Here is a 23,372-nt window from a genome sequence, read left to right on the forward strand (position 1 = left end):
TGACACTAGTAGCACACACTGAAAGTGCTACACAGACAGAAATAGTCAAGTTGTCATAGCCGAGAAGTGCAAATCTAGGGAGAGAATTGCTGCTGTTTTGGAGCTGACACATGCCAACTCTTGATGATTATACTGCTAGTGTGTGAATTTACATAGAAAACAAAGGGTGCCAGCATAATGTCGCCCTCCCTGTCAGCTGGCTAACAACAAAGCAACCTCAGGCTGAATAATGGAGTGATAAGAAAACAGCCATTCAGTCTGAGTTTGAGAGAAATTGCTTTTTTTCCAACTCAGATCAATTCTAACCTACTCATTAGATGCCTTTGAAACCATTTTCCCAGATTCCGTCAATAAGCACACGTGCACATAAAGCACACACGCAAGAGTTCCTGCACACAAATATGCTTTTAACAACTATGACTGCTACTCTGCTGATAGGGTGTTTGTTAGGAATTTGAGGCTACTATTGCCAAAACCACCTGCTTACTTCTCTGTGGCTGGATCTTCTACACAGAAAACACACACACAGCACATCGAGACTGCTGGTGATAATTTAATAAGATTTCACATCACTCTGTTCCTCCACCCACTCTCTCTGTCCCCCTGTATGAATATGACAAACTAAGGGAAATGTCTTTTCATATATTTGGCATATCTGTTCCCAGCAATTCCCACCGTTACTGTTCATCTATTTCCCATCACTTTATCCAATTTCATGCAGCTGAATGAGACAATGCCGACATTATCCGATTTTTTTTTCTTTCTCTCTGCTCAGTCCATGAATTCACGGGGAGCCGAGCCCTCCATCGTGAGAACTCCCGTGTGATGGATCGTAACGGAGGGAGACACTGCACAGTTTTGACATATTGGAAATGCAAGATCAGCTGTATTCATTTCTGCAGATGGCTCCACAATTACATTTAGCTGCCCATGTCACTTGTCATCTCACTGCTGCTGTAATATTATCTGTACAGCAGCAGGGACCCGTTGCCACATTATTATTCCTTTTCGCTTTTATGCAAATCTTCTGCTCCTCTTGCACAACCCTTCCTGCCCTTCACAACATGGGCTGGTTTATGCTCCACACACGCAGATCCCCACCTTTATGAGTGCGGGGATTAGTAAGAGCACCAACCTCACAGACAGAGACATAGCTTCTGAGTGTCCTTTTCCTTTGATCTTCTATATGAATATCAAACAGTTCGCTGTGACAGTGAAAGCAGGAAATGACTTGTGATTATCCAGGGCTTACGCAGCATACCGAAGACTTGCCTTAAAATAAAACTCCACCAAAAAATTTGTCTTATGAGTATGAAACGATGAACCACTGTAAAGCTGGAAAACAGAGGCTGTGGTCAGCTTTAAGGGGTGAGTTACCTCTGTCTGAAGAGCTTGTCAGATGGTTTAATGGCTTCTGAAACCCCCTCCCCCCTCACCTCTTACACATAAGACTTTCTGCAAACATAGATCAAACATTCACATCCACTTAACCCTGTTATTATCCAGATCTGTGGAGGAACTTAATCAGTGTTTAACATCTTCTCTGTAGCTCCAGTTTGTCACACAACTATTATTTTTGCATGTACACCTGAGTGCGACACTACAAATGTCTTCTAGAAGAGACTGTCTGAAAATTGGCACCATTATATTGTGTCACATGCCTCTCTATGAAGGTCGGCTTTTTACTCCACCTTCAAGTGTGACCTTTCGGAACAACTATAACTTTTGATTTTTGATGTTGCCAGACAGGCGTCTAACAAACTAGTTCCCATCAAGCATTGCCGACCTTTAGCCTCATGATCAGAATGATTTGTTATTTGGTATTTATGTCATTATTCAGTGTAATGAAAAAAAAAAAATTTCAGTTCGAATCAAATCAAGTTTATTTATATAGCACATTTTAAACCGTAGTTGATCAAAGTGCTGTACAAAATAAAAGAATGACACAAATAAGAACAATAAAACTGGTAAGAACAATTACAAATGTGAAAAGATTATGGAATACTAAGTAAAACCACTACAGACTACAGTTAAAAGACAATGTTCGGAGGATCTGAGAGGTCGGGAGCTGGAATAGGGGTGGGGAAGCAATATACTGTTTCCACTAACTAGACATATCCATCCATCAACTTAATTTTTGGGTTACTAGGTTCTTCTAACTAAATGTTTGCCATGCCGATCACAAAAGGGTGTCACACTTCTCCAAATCCACAGTTCGATTTGACTTTTGATTTAAACATTTTTTACAGGACTGATGGCTATTGACTATTGAGTGTTGATTTAAAAAGATCAACAGAAAGGGATAGGTTTTATGCCCATATAATTGTCATTTACATTTTAAAATTGGTCACCAATCCTTTTGTTAATCAAAAATCAAAAGCTCCTGTTGAACTTTTTTTCCGATTTAGAATCAAAATCGTGACAAACCCATGATCAAATAAATAGGGCAGATACCAGCAGAAATCTTTCCATTTTATCCCAAACCATGATCTTTTTTGTAAACTAAACCAAAAAAAGGCTCCCAGGCAAAAGCCCTGAAGGCAAACTTCTCCCAACAGCATAAATAGGTCAATTTAAAAATTATTATTCATGTGAGTCAACTTGTACAGCTTGCCTTGCTCCTATCCACGCTTGTTATTATTATGATAATTTTTCCTATCCTTCTTCTTCTTCATCCAATCCCTCCTTTAATCCCACCTACAAAGCTCTGATTGGCTGGGATGTTTTTTGCCGCCTAGGAAAAGAGCTGTCGATAAGCACAACAGTTCAAATCGCTGAAAAAAATTGGAGGGATGGTGATTCAGAGTTCTGGAGCCAGGACAGAAAACTTTCAAATAACAGACTGTGTCAGTTTTGGTGCATGGAAACTTCTCAAACCATTCTTGCATCATAACCAACTTCTCCACTGTCCATCATTTTGTTACAAACAGTCACATTCTTCACCCCAAATACATCCAATTCACTTGTAAAGCGTAGTAGCGAGGTTGTGCAGTGGAGCACCACCAGTTTCATCATAATGGAGCATCTTTTTCTTCCGATATGTTGTTTCTTGGGATCACATCGAATTGGAGTACAGCACAAGCTGTCTGAGTTTGTTGGTTCATCTTCAGAGGGGGATATCAGAGTCAGGTCACGTGCATTTGGATCAGGTATGCACCTTATAGCACTGTAAAATGAGTAGGTCTGCTGTATATTTTGAGGAGCTCGTTTCCAGCTGCATGTAGTTGTGAGTCAGGCTGTGCCGCTGCAGCAAAAAACTACTGTTTGTATTTATCACAAAATAAACTCAAAGTTGTGATGAACTCTGCGGCACAAGAGGGAACCATTTTGATTTTCTGATTGTGGAAAGATCTTGCATTTATTGGATATTCCTGGAATCTGATTTTTACTGTGTTGAACCTGACAGAAAAGCAACTTATTTCTCAGGCCCTATTGTTAGCATCCCTCTTGGCTCCAGACAGCTTTATATTTATGTTAATTCACATGCTGATTAAGTGCCTTTGGGGAAACACCCAATTGTTTAGTTCTAACTTGCAAATAGATGGTGTTGGCATGCAGTTGATGTTTTTTTTTTCCTTTTCTTTCTGCTAATGTAGTGGTAATTACAGTTTCACACAACAGCAAGCCTAAAACATTATCTCCTGTAAACCAGGAAGTCCTCCCACACCTGATGCTCTGATCAGCCCACTATTTCACTTTTTACTCTCCTACGACTAAAACAAAAACGCCAAAAATCCCCCGAGAGGTGTTGAAACTGGTATTTTACAGCTTATTTGTCTGATTTGTTATTTCCGTGCGTTCTTTTCTTGACTGGCAATAAACAAAAGCCAAACATATATTTGCTGATACGAACACCATCTCTCTCTTGACAACTGCAATACAAAATCTTTTTAATAGTAGCTCTGAAATCATTAGCGATCTCACTGATCAGTGGGTATTTCATTTGGGTCTGTGTTATTTCATGGACCAGTGGCTCTGCTGCACAGCAGATATGAAAATGCTGTTCTAGCATGGCTGCGAGCTGCTGTCAGGTCAGTATAATTCAGTGTGCTATTATCCCAGGGTTATTCTTCCTCATTTTCAGGGAAACTAAGCCAAAATCGCTAATTCATGAGGGGCACTCACTTACATGAGGAGGAAACCAATGGATACTGGAAGACTTACTTCCTCACCAAAGACTTTTTTATTCTCTTTTTGCCCACTGTTATTCTATTTTTTATTTCCAATAAAAAATACCACCTTGTCAAGATAAGAGAGGCTACCAAGGCTTTTTATAGAAATGCTTGACTCTTTCACACTACCATAAGAATGTGCATGTGTCTGCTGTATCTCTGTTCCACCACCAATAAGTTAGGAAGACATTAATTTTTTAAGCTAAAAATTGAATGCATGATTCAAGTTACACATTTATACTGTGAGGGTTATGGCTCTCATGGACAGACCTATTGATTATTTCCTGTACTGGTTTCACTTTTACATTCAAGGATGCATGTGCAGCCTGGAGCACAACTGCATATGTATGTTTCAGCAACCCTGTCTCCTAGAAATTATGTGTGTATATTATTAAATTGCATTCATAATTACATTGTGGTGACAGCTTAACTGCTGCCTGGATTATGTTCGGAGACGTTTCTTTGACTTAATGAAATACTACATTCATGTACCACGCAAGATTCATAGGGAGGTGGTCAAGATGGATGGTGGACATAAAGAACCGTGTTTGTGGTTAAGTTTCAGCACAAGATTTAGGAAAGATTGTGATTTGGGATGTATGTTCAAAGAGAATACTAATAACAATTATGCTGTAGTTACTTTTAGTGGATTGTGTAGTGTAAGATTGCCTATTAAAACTGTTGTCAGTGAACATTTGCTGATACTTGGTACATATGTTGATTAGCATCATTTCCTCATTATCATGATAGAAAACGGAATTTCCTCACCATTATGTTTACCTCAGAAATGTATTTGCTGTTTCAAAATAGTTGTATATGAACATAATTTCTATAAAACGGGGCTGCTGTGTGTATAGGCAACTAAAACAGTTACAAGATGAAGAAATCACCAGAGTTATCACAGTTCATCCTGAAGGGGACATGAATATCTGTACCAAATTGCATCTCAGTCCATTCAGTAGTTTTCAGTAAATTTTATTCAGAAATTACAGTTTACCTGCTACTGTAGCTGTGCTAGAGAAAAAGTCTGAGGTTCATCAAAATTCAGAGGATTTACTCCCTGGGGACCATGAATGTCGGTACAAAATTTCATTACAATCTCTTAAATAGTTTGTGAGTTTTTCTCAGCCTGGACCAATGTGGTGGACAGCCCGACCGACTTCCCTGTCAATAGAGAACCTGAAAGTGTTAAGGTAATACTTCACCCATAAAATGACCATTTGTGTACAGTATCATAAGCCCTTTCTACGCAGATATCCATTCATTATGCTGGCATAATGCCCCCTAATGTGTTCTGGAAGCATAGAGGCGAGAGGGGTATGACATGTAACACAACAGCGTCAGCCTTTAGTGTGACATATAACATATCTGTCAGCAGTGCTTTCTCAACAACAACAATAGCATAACATGGCAATAACAATCATTTAGTGTCCTGGTTATATGAAAGCTGATCTTGTACTCTGCTCAGAGTGTAAGGAGCCTGCTCACCTTATTGTCTCCCCAATCTTCTTCTTTGAGTTAGCTGCTAACTGCTATCAGCTGCTTTTTAAAGCTCCCAATGATGGTTCTCACACATAACATGTAGTCATAATGTCACACCCGTTCCGACCTGCCAGCTTTCCCATTTATGCCTATCTGTCGCTGTTACTACCTCCACTGCTGCCTCAAAAGAGATACATCTCTGTCCCCTCATTCTGCAATTGCACCTTTGATTTCAGAATGGTGAGGCAGAGTAACAGCATGACAATCCGTCTGTTAATGGTAAATTTGTGAAGAAAACGCTTTTTTGTTCACATGCCTTCACATTGAGGGACAATTCCAAAAACAGCTAACATTCATGATGAATTAAAGTGAAGGGGAAACACGTTTATCAACAGCAAAACATCTCAAAACATCCATTTACAAACTCTGATACAAATCCTGCAGTATAATCCAAGTCTCATTTATCTAGTCTACTATGCTCAGTACTTCCTAAACACATACATTTTGGCCAAAACCTTCCTATTTAAAGCATATACTGCACGCATTGTGTGTAAGTTTTCTTCACAAATTCAAGGTAACACAGGGTAAGTGATTGATATAAAAATGATCATTTTGTAGGTAGAGGATTCTTTTAATTGCAGGCCTGTGACTGAACACGAACTCCAAGGTAAAAGACACTCAAGACTTCCCCGTTGGCACTGAATATTGTCACTGGACGTAAATTGTGTGTCTCTGGTTGCAGAGTGCATGTGACTGCAGCCACTGTTTTTACCACATTAGATGAGTTAATGGGTATTTTGTTTTCGATCTCTTTGTCTCCATTTGGGAACTCAAACTGCAAGCATCATTGGACATTACGGGATAATGAGGCTTTGCAGCTGGTATTGATCATATTGGGGTTTGAGGAAGCTCCACTGTGTTGCCAGGTCTTATATATCAATAGTGTTTTGGAGAGATAAGAGCTGATGTGAAGAAAAGTCACACAAACCAGGAGAGACTCCTCTCATCTAAGGTGATACCTCTCGAAGTTCCTGAAATGTCAGAGGGTCTCTGCCCTCTTCAAGAAGGCCTTTTGGAGAAGAAGGTCACGGCTGACTATGGCTATAATCTTGGCAGTGCATTAGGCACATCTTAGCAGCCTCACAGAGCTGACATCCTTGCCAAATACCATTGTGAGGAAGACGAGACATGTCATCCACTCAGATGAGTTGGTTTCCTGTCAGTGATTATGAGCTGCCACAGGTCCCCTACCCCTGGCCCATTACTCAGCCTTGCATCAGCCCAGACTGTGACAGGTGAGATAGAGCCCCACCGGCCATCAGCGAGAGGTGACTTATTAAAAATAATGACTGGATGTGTGTGATGTGATTGATGAGTCTGGGTTGACAGCTGGTAGTCCGTAGCTATATCTGGACGCCTTCTGCACACTGACATGACTGACATGCCGGCAGAAACGCAGAGCTAGAGAAAGAACATGTCATTTTAATATTTAAATTTCCCTGCACCTCCCAGAAGAAAAGGTGGTTGAATGGAGGAAGAGCAATGCAATTATTATTCAGGGAGTACAAGATGTTCGACCCAAAGTAAGTTCTCTTTTATTTGATGTCTTTCTGAGGCACCACCTCAACCTGAGGACCTTGAGGAATACAGACTGTAATAAGGAGAGGCGCATAGTGGCACAGAGCACAGAGCACTAAGATAAATATATTTTAATGCACTTTTTCTGTTTTCAATAGAGACACACTACCTTGGAAACTATGGAGCATATTGAGCAAACCTTAAACATCTGCTGTAGAATACTGAATAGAAAGAAGATTGACACCTTTTTTTTTTTTTTTTAAACCAAAGGGAAGATATTCAAGCTAGAGGTGACTCCTGGGTTTAAAGAAAATTTCCAACATTGTGAAAAAATGCACGTAGATAGAGTTGAGAATAATACCAGAGTGAAAGAAATACACCTGTCAATGCCACTAAAGTTGACTAATTAAAATGTTTTGTCTGATTTGTTTAATCAGAACATACACAGAATTAGAAGGCGTGATTCTTGGTGAACAACAGTGTTATGGACAGTGTTATTAGCAGTAATCGCCGAATGGCTGCACCTGGTTGGTGTGCAGTGCAGAGCGGTCAAGGCTAACTAATGAGTGGAGACTAATTAGTGAAAGGGCTGATTAACAGTAACTGTTGATATCCCTAGTTGCCAAGTTTGGTACCTCTGTGGCACAGAGATCAAAAGCAAAACTTAACAATCTGCACAGAAGTCCTGGGCAGATGGATAAAATAAACTAAATAATCCTTACATGTTGCTTATCCATAAACCACAGTTGTTTTTGCAAGGTTAATCAATCAAGTTAAACAAGATAATCTACTGAAGAAAATTTGAGAACATAGCTGCCTTCCACCTCAGGTGTCAGCAACCTGAGAGTTTAGCCATGCGTGTTGCAAGTTTGATGTGAGGATGACTGTTCGTCCCTCATGAGTGACTTCAGCTTCTCTCGCCTGGGGGGAAAGGTTTGACTCATCGGTAGTTGTAGGACTGGACTCTGTGTCACCGCCTGTGATGTGATGTCCCCCTGTGAGGCTGGAAGTGGTTGTAGCTACCTGACTTTGACCTGCTACTCTCTTGATAGGCAGTTCAGGTTTCATTTACTAGTGAAAAGGGTGGATGGCATCCAAATTGGTGCAGAGACTAACAAATCAAACGATGCAGCATTTGGGGATGATTTCAGTCTGGTACAACTCAGTGTTTTAACTCTATTGCTGTTTTACTTAAATTGATCTCAATACTTATTACAGCCCTGGTTTTATCAGTGGCTATAAACAAGGGATGCACTGATTCAATTCTCTGGATCAGTATAGTTGACACTGCCAATGCTATGACGTAGAAAGGGTATCAATCATGATGTGACAAATCCACAGTACATCCAGTTGTATTTGTTAAAGAGATACTTTGGTCATTTTTAACCAGCTTTGTATCATTACAGTGTGAGCAGTGTGTGTAAATGAACAATGGTAAACTTCCCTCCATCTTTCCAGTGCATAGAGCTCCCTGTTCATCTTCCAGCTCAACAGTATCATCTGGCAGATTTTTGTTGGCTCCAGGGCTGTTGCTGGAACTACAGAGTGTACGTTCACATTTTCTTGTGCCCGCCACCATGGACACAAAGAGCATAGAAGCGGATATAGAAGATTTCTTTTGCTCTCAAAGTCAAACTCAAACCAAACTGCGATCAAACGGTAGACCTAAGCTATGCTGACCAAATATGAACCAAGATTCTGTCACTGCTTTGCCTGTTTCTCGCATAAAATGTTCTCAGAAATATATTTAACCTACTGTTTAACTGTAAATTGAGATCATGTATCTGCAGCTGGCCATTGTGTTGTTTTCTGTGTCAAAACAGAAGAGCCCGCACCCACCAGCAAGAGCATTTATCGGTCCAATGTGGCGCAGTGCATTCTGGTAATTGTAGGTTTTCTACCTCTCGGACAAAACTGAATGCCACAGCACTTTTCCCGTTTTGACCAGTCATATAGTTCAGTCAGGAGAGACAGAAGAGTGAAGTAAAGATAATATTTAATACAGAATATGAGTGTGCAGATTAACAAATGATTTGTGCTGAATAAGGCCCTTGGACACCAGAGGGAGATATTTTGTGATCAAGGGACATCTGAGCGGCAGCAAGATAAATCCCCCCATGGAGTCCAGACACTGGCGGTGGTGGTGGTGGCTGATGACTCTGAGGCTGATGACTGCTGAGGCGTATGAGGCTGATGAATCCATAAAGACAGGGTGGTGATGGGGAGGTGGAGGGAAGGTGGGTTGCTGTGCTATTGGTTGATTGTGAATCAGCTGATGACTCAATTGACAGACCCAGACAATGACACCTAGACATAGTGAGTGAGCATACGTGCAAGGAGTGAATGGCAGGGTGAGAAAGAAACTTACAGCCCGAGCATGAAAACTATTGTCCTCCTGACTGAACTTCCACTAGAGCTTTATTACAAATTTTAAAAGTATTTGCATCTTATACTGCATCGACAGGATAGTTTAATTAAAAGACCATCTCTCCAGCAATGAAATGCTTCTCGAATGTCATTCTAAAGTTCAGTATTTCTGCTATCGGCTACATTCATGATCCCAATGAACTCTACGCTGTTTATACAGTTTAAATTTTGGGAAAAACTGAGCACTTGTATCAGAATTAAAAGAATGGGTGGGAGGAGATGTTGGATTGACATATCCCTACTAATAACAAGTCAGATCTGTCCCTCTGTGTGACCTCAGTGCTGACCCTGTTTTTATTTACTTCACACATCTTGATCTACACCAGTGAAAGACAGTTGCACGAGGCGCTGGTTGACATGTTTTCAGTAATGGAGCCACACTGGATGTTTTTGTGATCTTTATGATTATGCTTGTGGATCAGACAGGAAATCAAAATGGAGGGCATATCCGAACAGAAAGACCGCCCATCATGGTAACGGGTCAGGTCCTCCCAGCAGCGGTGAAAGCCTCTTGGTCTCAGTGACAACACTCTTTGTAAACTCCATTAAGCCAAAGAATTCTTGAACAAACAATCCACGCTGAAGACAATAATCCTGGTCATAGTTCAGCCACTGGGATTCAATTCACTTTTTTACTCAAGGGGCGTTTGTCTTTTGATTTCCGATTAGTTTCTCTCACTTTTATCCCTCTCGCTCACTTTGTAGTTTTTATGCTCGTCTTTCACCCTCCCTTTTCCCTCCTCTCCAAGAGCATAAATATCCCGCTGGCAGCAGTGACTGCGATCCTTTGTGTCCTATCGCAGCCCTGCCTCACTTATGTGCTGTCCTGTGAAATAAAATATTATTGACTGGTGTGGTGAATGTACATTGGGGTGCAGTGATAAATACGTTCCATAAAGCTTCCAACACGTCACATAAAATGGTGGAATTTGTTTAATGTGACATGAAATATGTTTGGGATGTGAGGGTGTTTAAGTTGCAAAGGAAGCTAGCTTTGCATGCAGGTAGCGGAGTGGTGTGCATAAAGCCATAATGATGAGTGAGGCAGTTGCATGTGTGTGTGTGTGTGTGTGTGCGTGTGTGCTTCAACCCCTCCTTTCCTTTACTTAGTGCCAACCCTGTCGCTAACGCAGCAGCCCTCTGCATTATTTATCCCCACAGCAGTACAACCACTTCTCGGCAGCGGGGAAAGTGCACACCTTGCAACTCAAAGACCTTTTTCATAAACTTTACTCCTCTTTTCTCCTATCCTTAAGCCTTGAGGATAAAAAAGGCCTCTCTCATCCATTTCTCTCCTAAACCTCAAGCTCTCTTTCTACTTTCGTTTTATTTTTTTTTCTTTTGTCATAAAACGCCTGCTAAATTCTCCCGTAATGGATATTGATTTGTCAAACAATAACAGCAGATCACAACAGACAGCTCATGTGAAAGTGGTGTAACCTTGAAACTTGGAGGCGCTTCATGAGAACTGATAAAACTGGTTGGCTGACTGTTATGTTTAACATTTCAATTTACTCCTCAGTGCTTTTCACTTTATGTCCCGCCTGCCAGCGAAGAAAATGGGATGAGGAAGTGTCTTATTACCTGCTTATTCTGTAGTGGAAAAATACAAGAGGGTGCTATCATGCAAAAAATGGATACGGATATCAGTGCGTCTTCGTGGAGTCTTGTGGGAAAGAATGCCTGGGTTTTATAATGGTGCATGAACACAATTGACGGAAAGTAATAGCAAAGTCAGCTTGCAATACCTGATAAACAAGCTCCTCGGGAAGCTACGTCCAATCTCAAACAGGCCGTAATATTACAAATGCAAAGTTTTCATCATCTGGTCTATCCAGTTATCGATTTTTAACAGAAAATTGCCCGCATCACCGAATCAGCTCAAATAATGAAAAAGATGTTTGAACAGGGGCCAGATATGGCAGAGCTCTTTCTTTTTGTAGATGAGGCTTTGCTGTGTCAGTAACATTCAAAGTGGGATTTCTAAATATGGTGGTGCACTTCAGGGTATTTTTGATGGCTTGGACTCTACATGGACAGAAGGAGATAAAGACGGGGCCAGTGGGAATGGGAGCACGAAATAAAGAAAAGATAGCATCCCCTCTCTGGAGCAATAAGCTGCCAGTGTTTCTGGCATCACGTCAGCAAGCCATTTGCAAAGCAGTGATAAGGAATAGGATTGTATGCAAGAAGGCAAGATGAATTCAGAGTGGTATGGGTCTGTGACAGTCCAGCATGGAGAGTTTAGTGACTGTTTCAGTCAAGGTCAGATTTGTAGAGATCAGGGTTGGGGGTAACATGATACAAAAGTAATTTTTTTTATTATTTTGTTGTATTATACAGTTACCGTTTTATCTGCCACCCAAAATAAAGGGTTTATTGTCTTAATTTTTTCATCATCCACACTGCGCCACTTCCACCAGTACCCCACTAGAAACAATATCCCCTGAAGAATTCTGTCAATGAAATCTGATGGCTGTGGAGTTAGACTTTTCATCCTATCTCTTTTAGTTTATCAAAGAAAATGACAAGAGCATAATACAGGTTATATTATAGAGGGGTCTAGGTCTGTTATATTTCATATGATAGGTCTACAATCAAAAATATTGATCCTTATCTCATAATTTATCTGACTTTGAACCTTTGTCTGCTTGTCCATCCCAGGCTCCAAGGTTATTTGTTTATTTAAAATGTCTGGGCTGTATGATTGTTCTATATCACCACACTATTCTTAGTATAAGAGGGCAATTTAAAACAAAGCGGGAACCACTGCATGTAATTGCATGAATGGGCCAGGTCTGCACCCCTGAGGAGAACCTTTATTAGGCCATACAGTATCGCCCACCACTGAATTTGTAATTAACTCATTAAACTAGAGCCTCTGTGCTTTGATTACCTGCTATGAAACAGTACTCTAATCCATTTTATAATGCCTAGTCCTACTTCTGAGGTTACTTTGGTAATTGTAATACAAAAAGTGCAATCAGATATGCATAAGTTATATTGTAACCAGTGTTGTGTTACAGTAACGCAACTACTTTTATTGGGTAAAAAGTAGTGTAACGCGTTACTACTGAAAATATGGTAACGGAACGTAGTTACTTGTCAGTTGGGCACAACGTTACTTTTCCCGGGGACAGATTTGACGGTGACACTGCCTGTCTGCCTCAGCTGCGCACTAGGCAGGAACTGTGACAGTTGCCATGTCAACAGTACAGACAGGAGCGCCAAAATCAAGAATCGTATGAGGAATATGGAAGATACACACGCCTCCTCGGATTATTTTAACGGTTTGTCAACCGAAGACAGGTTAGCTTATTGTAATAAGCTAACAATTAGCAACGGAGTGAGGTTTCCTGACCCGTACTTAATGTCGGGTCAGTGGGTCACCGACCCAACGAAATGGCCTAAGCTACAGTGGCCGGACATTTTTTTATATCTTGTGGAGAAACCCAGCGTTTATACGCATGAAAAACTCAAGGCATATAAATCCCTTGATGTGTATAATTTTGTACTTTGCGGTCATGTCCAAGATATTGAATACCGGGATTTATCTGATGGTTTTTGTGCTCTACGGACCGAAGTACTGCCGAGCCAGCGACAAGGACACAAAACAGTAACGTTAACTAATGTACAAGACCTGGGCGATTCTGAACAAGTCGACCAACTATATACTGACAGCGAACTGCACTTGTATGGCTGGGTAAGTGTTGTTTAATGTAACGTTAACCTCGCTAGTCAGACCTCAGACATGGGCAACATACGACCCCGGAACCTCAAAGGAAATCAAAACGACCCCCAAAACATCAATAAAATGCAGCATTGTGTTAACAGAAAACAGAACAATCATAACCTGCCTACCTTCCTGGCGCTGTGTGAACGGCAGCCTGTTGCAGCAGCTCCTATTTTGTGTATTTTAAATTGCTGCTGTGACATTGAAATTTCCCCCCGAGGGGTTAATAAAGTACCTACCATACCATACCAGAAGAGAAAATGAATTAATTTATTCGTGCAGGTCTGTAGCTTACTGCAAAGTATGAGTCTGTTACACAAACACAGTCTCACAGTTACACACGTAATAACAGAACAGAAAATGATTTATTCATGAATATGACACTATTTGTTCAAAGATAGTGTCTGTGAATATTAATATTTTCCTCATTCAGTGATGCAGCAGGTCTGGCAAATAGGCTATTAGTAGTAGTAATCTGTCATGTAACAAATTCATGTAGCCTAGTTAACACAAATTAACTCTCACTCTTTAATCTTTATTTTATCACCAAAGTGGTAAATACCAGTGGAAAACTCGGATTTTTTCACATTTAGGAAATGAGATGGGGTTCTATCCAGAGTCAAGCACCATAAAAGTAACGTAAAAGTAACGAGTAACGTAAAAAGTTACTTTTCACAGAGGGTAACTAAGTAAAGTAAGGGATTACTTTTTTTAAGAAGTAACGAGTAACGAGCAAACACTACTTTTTAAAAGTAACTTCCCCAACACTGATTGTAACGTATTACTTTCAAATGAAAATAACTATTAGTAATATATTACATTATAGTAGTATTATATTACATTTTGAAAGCTCCTCCCCCAACACTGATAGTAATTACCCAATTAAAACTTATTGCAGTTTTACACACATACATTTCAGTTCTTTGCATTGCCCAGGAGCATGTTTAGTAATGAGACCTCTGTACCTCTGCACCTTCAGGGCTTTCTGCCAGAAGCCTTTTCTGGCGGAAATCTTTTCATTTTAACCCGAGCCATGATCTTTTCCCCTCAACCTGACCAAGAAAAAGCTTTCTGGTAGAAAGCCCTGAAGGAAAACTTCTCCCAACAGCATCTGTGGGTGGTTGGTGCTAACAACTGACCTTTCATCATGACAGGAATATGCGCTAATGGCCATGTCAATTTTGACTTCTACTCTGTGGGAGGCACTACACGGCAAACAGGCGAGGTCATGGCATGTTTGCAGCTCCGCGCTTCCAGACATTCACACTTGCAGCTGTGAATACTAATGAGACGTGTTACGGTGGTCAAAAGCCATTTTAATTGGCAGGAGAGCTGCGCGTGCCCTCGCTTGCTGCTCAGCTCTCAGACCTCTGGCTCAGATAGAGGAAGACGAATGTGATATTGGCAGCAGCTGGGTTTGACTTCTTTGACATTTTATACAGAATCCTGACTCAATTAAAAAAAATTCAAAATGTATCAACAAGAGCAGACAGGAACAGCACAGAATAGTCCTAACTTTAATTGAAACTTTTTTATTTTATAATACAAGGCATGGAAAATGGAGCAGCACTATTTTTTTTCTCTTTGAAGCATGTGATGGGAGCAAAACAAGCTGCGAGAACGATGTCACATTTCATGTATTTGTGCTAATATGTAAGCAAGCAGTTGCCTACTTGAACATCCAGCAGAAACAGTGCAGTATTAGTGTTAGGAATCATATTTTTTGCCCCCGGATGAATGCATGTTCAGTATTCATTCTCCTTTTAACTCCATTTAGGTCTCCACCAGCTTTTGAGGGAAATTGCTGCTAAAGTCTCCACTGTGTCAGTCTTATGGGCAGGAAATATGCAATGGGGTTTCTAGAGCTTTTCCACATAAAAAATCTGCCTGCTGCAGCAAGAAACAAGGTTGACGAGAGCAAAAAAAGTAAAACCAAAACAATGAGCTGAAAGATGCTAAAATGCGCCAAAGTTCAGAGAAACTGCAGAGCTAGGTTATAATTCTTTGTGGGCTTGCCACTACAGGCAAGACTTTTGACATCACATGTAGTAATTTGAACAATTATTTACACTGGAATATTGATTAACGCAGCTTAAACAAAAGAAAAGATTACGCCTTATATTAGCGCTGGTTCTGTGGACAAAATTGAAATCTATATTTGCTCCCTGGCATTGATCGAGAGCTACCGAAGCACAAGTTATCATGGCCTTGTTTATTACAGGCAACTTTCTAATATTGACAGAGATGACAACTGGGACAAACTTCCTAATGCAGACAGTGACAGTCAATATTATCTATCCGTCTTTTCACCAGTGCAATTTACTTGTTAAATTAGAATTTATAAGTCTCTTTACTGTTACACATTTTTCAGGCAGAGTAGTGTTTCCTGAGCTACTCTACATTTCTGGACAGGTTTGAGAACTCATTACCTTCTCCCATCTGACAGCTCTACCTGAGGCGGCATATAAAGAGGGAAGTGGGAAAGGAAGGGGGGCAGAGACGGGGGCAGAGACGGGGTCAGCGGGCGTCGATTTGCAAACTCACAGAACCATACTGTCAAGGTTTTGTTAGTGTCTTTGTCATGCAGTGAGGAGGAGCCTTTGGGTCAGGCTGAGGTCTAATGGGATGTTGACCCAGCCCTGGTCCTGTCTGTCAAACATCATCAATCTTGACAAAAGGAGTGAAAGAGGGGCGAGCAGCATCCCCATGAAAGCAATTCTCCCCATATGAGAAAGCCAGGGTGAGAGAGGTGTTCACATTAGACACTCTGGAGCCAATGGCTCAGAAAAGAAAAAAGTGGAAGGATTGTCAGTCCAGTGAAGTTCACCAGAGGCATCATTAGGAAATGCTTTCATTCAGGAAAAGTCAAGGTAGTGTTGTGCATGTCATCACAGTCTCTGCTGATGAAACTGGGTTCTCTGCAGTAAAGTTGTATTGCAAGGCCTCAGCAGACAGGAGAAATAAGAGTTGGGTGTTGGATCTTTGTGGTGTCTGTCTTTTCTACTGGGAAGTATGTGAATAAAAAAAAGAAACAGCCACATCTTGTACCTGCAAACGAGGAGTGATGGTGTCATGAATATTTATCCGCTGTCCTCTTCACTACACTCCGGCAGCTCCTAGTGTGTCATTTATTTTGTGCAGATACATATCTGTCGGGAGCACCTCTGTTCTGCAGAGGTGAATGAACCTGTAATGTGGTACTTCATATTCTTCCGATCTGCACCGCCTTTGTGGCAGCATGGCATTAGATAGTCGATCAATCATGTTGGTAAACCATCCATGAGAAGGCCGATGTCAATAAAGGAGGAGGGGCATGAAATGAAAAATCCATCTTAAATCACTCCCGCTCTGGAAAAAACAACTATTGGCGGTGCACTTTGCTTTCCATTTTATTGTCTTTTTCAGCAATATAAAACGTCCATGATAAATATTAGGTTGGTTTCGGCCCCTCAAAATTGAAGTATTTCTTACTTGGCACGAGTTTTCTACCAATCAAAGGAGAATATTTTGTGCAGCAGAAGTTGAGACTAGTAATAATCTCCACTCACAGTAGCCCTGATAGACCACAATTTGGTGTATAAGGTGGTGTTTTTTTAGTAAGAAGCACAAATCCCTTGTTGCTGTTGTTGACTGGAGTGCCTCTTGGTCTTTATTAACACATAATTATAGTTGTCACAATCAACATTTCTCTCTCTGTTTTATATCATGTCTTCTGTGTAATGGTTGTGTTCAAGTCTGCTGATGTGTTAAAATCATGGGGTATGAAAGTTAATGATCGGAATTGTAGAGCGCTCTCATCATTGTCAACTCAAGATGGCTTGAATAGCAGACCTTGGTTGACATGACATGGCTGCATGGAGGGATTACTGAAAAGACCTACCAGGCCAAGGTCCAGGGGCCAAATGTCAATTTGCCTGCAAAATGTGACTCAAATTTACACCTACCAATAAAGGAACTGCAGAAAGACACAAAAGGTATAAAACACAAAATAACTACTAAAAGGCAAAAGAAAAACAACCGCAGAGAGACAAAAAATGACTACAAAGAGACACAAAACGACCACAAAGAGATACAAAATGACCACAAAGAGATACAAAAAAACACAGAGACACAAAATGACTACAAAGAGACACAAAACGACCACAAAGAGATACAAAATGACTACAAAGAGATACAAAAAAACACAGAGACACAAAATGACTACAAAGAGACACAAAATGACCACAAAGAGACACAAAATGACTACAAAGAGATACAAAATGACCACAAAGAGACACAAAATGACCACAAAGAGATAAAAAATTACTACAAAGAGATACAAAAAAACCACGAAGAGACACAAAACCACAAAAAAAGATGCATAAAAACTACAGACAGACACAAAACAACACAAAAATCACCACACAGTCTGTGTGTCTTTCTCCTGTGTAGGAGAGGCGTTGGGATATTTTGCATATCTATGCCCAGGGGCTAATTTTCTCATAACTTGCCCATGCATGGCTGGTATTCATATTTGTTTTCTATTTCATGCACTTTTGCTGCGTGATTCCTAGAAGGTTATTGCAAGTCATTCTGGGAAATGGAGAAAGAAAACACTGACTGTATCTGGATGAATAATGAGACACGATCATATGCCTTTGCATTACAGCCGACACTAATAAATGTTGCCTCAACTTTGCCTGCATTGTTGTCTGATCTTGACATGCAAATCAGATGCATGGAGCTGGCTTAACAAACACTGAAACAATGCGGGATGTTCTTTTGTGATGTGGAAGACAAGGGGCACATTATAGAGAAGACTTCTTTTCTGTAGCTTTTTCAACTTGGCTAATGTTTCCTGTACTGTAAGAAGCTTGGAGAGGCTTGCGGTGCCGCAGGGTGAGTGCTACTTCTGTAGTAGAGGAATGGCTCAAATCCCTGCAGTTTTTTGGGTTTTTTTGGACAGCTTAAAAAAACAGGCAGCACCAAATGCCTCAAAGCCATTTGGTGGCTCTTGGCGAGGGTCTGGTTGTACAGACAGACATTAGTGAGGGAGGAATTGTTCTCTACATACAGCACCTCTAAAAGGAGTGTGTCACTGTGTTGTTAGCACTCGGGCGCGTACACACATCCCGGTAATGGCAGGGTGCTTTCTGCTTTTAAATGATTACACGTGGAATAGCATCTGTTTTTTTGACCTGTTGCTTGTTTCTGTGGGCTCTAGAGTTTTGGCTGTACCTCATAAGAGCGCAATTCAAAAGCTGAAGGCTCCTGCAGAAGGGAAGGTAGATATTGTGAGAATGACCTGTCCTTCACAGAGACACTTTACAATACCACCTGTAGCCATCAGGGCTGTGTGCATTTGTGTGTGTGTGTGTGTGTGTGTGTGTGTGTGTGTGTGTGTGTGCGTGTGTGTGTGTGTGTCTAGACCATTATTCTGAAAATTACAGAAAAAACATCACTGCCAATGTAACAACACTTAAATGACTCTAACCTTCTGAACTTAATTAATGCAATTCAGGTCAAAAGTCACACCCTTTCTTTGCTAGATCCAAAGCGTGAGGACATTATACACATACTACAGCGATTAGTGCAACTTACCCTTTCTAGTGATAGCAATATCCAATGTCAGCAGTGGCTGAATGTACATAAATCTGCTTAGAAATTCTGTTAAAAAATGTACTCCTTGTAACTAGACATAAGAGATGCATCTTTCAATCATCAAATGAAGGCATTTTCTTCAGTATCAAAGGCAACCCATCTGACTGATATCAGTACATCCATGGTTACAGTGCATAGCAACATTACTCTTTAGCTGCGTTCCAGCTCCGTCACAGCTCCGGCACTCTGGAGCACAACGCAGCATTTCAGCACAGAGCAGATCATGCAGGGCAGGAAGTCATGCACAGAAACAAAAGAAAACATCCAGTTAATTTTCAAAATAAAACCAGTGTTCATGGCGGATTATATTTCCCTGCACTACACCTTGAAAACGTCATAATGGGTGGAGGCAGGCCTGAAGTCAACAGGTCAGAGGTTTTCAGACATCATTTCACCCTGTTCACACCATGGACGAGGAGATGTTAATCATGGAGGTGCACCGAGATGTCTTCCTACCACTCCTCTGGATGGAAACAATAAAATGTTCTTGGTTTTGTGGTTCTGTTTGTTAGTGATGGCCAAATGAGGCCTCATGAACCACTGTCTTTATTTTCTGAAGCCACCAGATGGCGCTGTCTGTTCAACAAAGGTTTGAAAGCGCACTTCATTGCCAGTCGTTCAGCCTTTATCTTTAAACCAAGAGCGCCATCTGGTGGGGTCAGAAAATAAAGAAAGTGGTTCATGAGGCTTCATTTGGCCATCACTACTATTTATAGAAACTACATCTAGTTATATCGTACGATTTGAATTTGCGAGATCTCGTGGGTCCTCGTGACTCCCGCTGTCCGGCGGAGCTGCACCACTCCGCACCACAAACGCAGCCGGTGGGTGTTGATGGACGGCGGAGCACGCAGGAGATAACCAGCTCAGCCGTTCCGCAACGGACACGCATCCAGTGGAATTCTGGCATGACACTCTCCTCTATCCATTCATACGCAGAAATTTGTGATATAATAAACCATGTAGAACATACAGCGATATCTGACCTTTGTCTCATAAAACATTCTTATGACATGTATATTATAATCTTAATGCAAAATAATGTGATTTTTAAACTCAATGATATGAGAAAACATATTGTAGCACATCATCATACAATTACATTTGATTCTAAATTGATGCACGTGGCTAAGAAAACACCTGGTAGTAAATTAGCTTCATCATGCTACAATTAGCAAGTTTACTACAATGCTATCTTCACGTCATGTGTGTCTGTGTATGAGGGTTAATGTTGTCGCTTATAAGTCTTCTTTCTCTCTCTGTCTCCTCTCAGGTGTTCACCAGGTATGGGAAGTGCTACATGTTCAACGGCGCAGAGGAGGGGAAGACGCTCCGCACCACCATGAAGGGCGGGACGGGAAACGGCCTGGAGATCATGCTGGACATCCAGCAGGACGAGTACCTGCCGGTGTGGGGGGACACAGGTAGGCATGGCCTCCTTGCTCACCTGCCACGCTTACTTTGAACAGATTAGAGTTAAAAATAAAAATTAAACTTGACACCATCCTCTTCCAAATCTTTTTACTTAAGATGAAGAGGGAGTCTACAGAAAAAGCCTCCTTCTCGTCTTTGTTCTTTTGTTTTGTTTTCTGATGCTGCCTTCAAATGCAGCTCACAAGGTCATATTTTCAACTTGCAGTCAGGTCAGTAAGATCACTGTTGCCAAGTGACTGACAATAATAACATCCTTGTTTCCCTTAGCTAGTGGTTGTGTGCTCTCTGTATGTCTGCACCAGGTCAGTGTGGGACTAGAGGCTCATCCTACTCTCCAATGTGCTATGTGTGAGCTCAGTCCTGCGTGATCTTAAATGAAGCAATAGGAGAAGATATTCGGTCTCAGTTAATGTAGTTTATTAAGCAGTAAAGGAATAAAATTACAGAGCTCTGGGTCTCAACTTCACGTCCCTGACGAACAACAAAGGTGTGTCAGTTCACGAAGTCTGACCTCCTGTCCTTTCCCTGACCCAGTATATTTGAGCGTAACAGAGTGTCATTGTGCACGCAAGGCGTTGTCCTCTTCTCATTGGCAGTTCCACTTCCTCCTTCACCACACCACACCCCTGCCTCGTGTTAATCTGACTCCTTCCCGCTGGCGGTGGGGGCGTGGTTCCTGTTTTGAAAGACAAGAGAACAACACAACTCCCTACACGTGCTGTACCTTACTATCTGTACATCACTTTCTATTCTTTTTTACCATATATGAAACTAATTATCTAAGCATTGCGGTATGTGCTCCTCAGACTTCATGTCTCTTCCTCTCCTGTACTTCTCCACTTCTGCAAAGCAAACACATTCAGATCAGCTGAAATCATCTCAGTATTCTCATTGTTCACACATCTAAAACTTAAATCGTGAAACACAACTTATAGTAAAACACATAAAATCATTCTATTCCCAACATCAGAAAAAAGACCAGGGGAAGCAGTAGATGTGTTTGAAGCTTCTAACAAGTGTCTGCTATTTCTTCTTCTCTGCTTATATTCTTTGTGTAATTCCTCCACCGGCAATGTGTTGTTACGCTGAGTGACTTTAACTTCTGTGCTTGATGTTGCTTGATTGCACGCTGTACATTGAGTGGACGTATACAGAGCTGACACTTTAGCATCATCCACATCTGAGTCAGTCCTTCCTGTCTTAAACAACTGCTTACCTCCAGGCTAGCATCATGTTTGTACTCCACTGAGCCCACTTTTGTCATTCTCACAATCACTGTGTTGTTGTGAATGACATTCAAGCTCTCAGTTATCATATAGTGTCACATAAAATACAGCTTTACACAGGCTGAAACAACTTTTTTTTATTGTAATAGTCTCTCATGCCTTCTTTCAGTCTTTCCTCTTCTCTTTGTTATACTGGCATACAATGGAAATATATCCAAACTGAAGAAAAGCAAAATGAATAGTCGTTAAAGTCTCGAAGGGAATAAAGTATTTAAAACTCCCCCAATCATGTCCCACACAGAGCCTTTGGGCCACGAGTCTATTTTTTCGTTCACATTATTTGATTTAGCCATAATTAACACAAATGATTTCAATGTCCTCCCGATGAAATCACTTCAGGGACACTTTCAGACCGAGAAGCTCTTATTAAATTCTAAAATCACATAAAACCCCAGACAAAAAATGAAGATGTGGGAGATGATATTTATCAGCTTTTTTATCTAATGGCCCTCAAACAGTCACAAATATCTCTTTGAATATTATATCAGATGGAATTTTAGTGTTATTACCGTGGTTAACAACTGTTATTTCACAGTACTCCTGTGCTCTTTTTTTATTACTGTTCCAACTGGTATCACATTGTACTCAAGGATTTGCCCACACAGTCACTAAAATGTTGATTTATAGAGAATTGGCACCTTTTGTAGACCACTTTAAGCATTTCCTGTCAAACTGATGACTTCAAGCTTATTCCGCTGCATTTACTTCAGAACTACGTGTCAAACATACGGCCTGCAGGGTAGAACTGGTCCATCAAAGGGTCCACTGAGGCCCACTGGATGACTTTGCACACCTACACTAATATTGATGCACTTTTGAAGGCTAAGAGGTGTCACGTTTCAGGAGCAAGTTAAGCAGTGAGTGGCCTACTTCATGTTAGAGGGCTCTTCATCCTGAGCAGAATTCAGTTCTCAGGAAAAAACAATGAGTACTTACAGTGGTCACATTGAGAGACGTTGAACATTGTGCAACATTGTTGGGGGAACACTATTGCTAAGGCACTGCCAAAAGTTTGTAAATGGTTTGTGAGGCAGGGGATAACTTAACCTGCTTCCTCACCAGCTTCCAGTTTAGTTTGGTGTGGTGACGCCAGCAGTACTACACACAGCAGTGAAAAGGTATGGAGAAATCCACATGTAATGACAGTGATTAGTAGATCGACATAATGTTGAAATTGCACTTTACTTTCTAGAGACATATCAGGCTGTTCATTATCTGCTTTGTAAATGGACAAACATTTTCAGAAATACCTCTTTCCACTTAAAGAAGTGGAAAAAATGGAGGCGTTGTTATTTATAGATTATTATGCAATGCTTTTACTTGTGCAGCCCACTTAAGAACAAATTGGGCTGTATGTGGCCCATGAACAGAGATGAACAAAAAGCCCATTAAAAGATATATGCAGTTAGTGCATCACTAAAAATGATTATATTTAGATGTTTCTCTTAAGAAATCAATAATCATTTAAAGAAAAGACGCATGCTTGATTAAAATAAGACGAAACTAGTGCTTCAAACTAACTGCTGATACGCTGTATTGGTTCCTTTTCTTGGGTAATTTTATTGAAACATTGCTTCTTTTGTCTTTGCACAATATTATTTGTTATTTGTGATAGATGTA

General features: G+C 40.8%; 1 protein-coding gene across 2 annotated transcripts in view; it reads left to right on the forward strand.

Annotated features, from left to right (window-relative positions):
* The window catches only part of asic2 (acid-sensing (proton-gated) ion channel 2), a 540,319-nt gene that overhangs the window by 465,400 nt on the left and 51,547 nt on the right, over nucleotides 1-23,372 (forward strand). For both annotated transcript variants that reach the window (XM_050069916.1, XM_050069915.1), the window contains one exon: nucleotides 20,306-20,456. In XM_050069916.1, coding sequence (XP_049925873.1) covers nucleotides 20,306-20,456 — 151 coding nt within the window. The remainder of the gene's footprint in view (nucleotides 1-20,305; nucleotides 20,457-23,372) is intronic.

The sequence above is a fragment of the Epinephelus moara genome, chromosome 18 (genome assembly GCF_006386435.1).
Source record: "Epinephelus moara isolate mb chromosome 18, YSFRI_EMoa_1.0, whole genome shotgun sequence".
In the NCBI taxonomy this organism is placed as follows: domain Eukaryota; kingdom Metazoa; phylum Chordata; class Actinopteri; order Perciformes; family Serranidae; genus Epinephelus; species Epinephelus moara.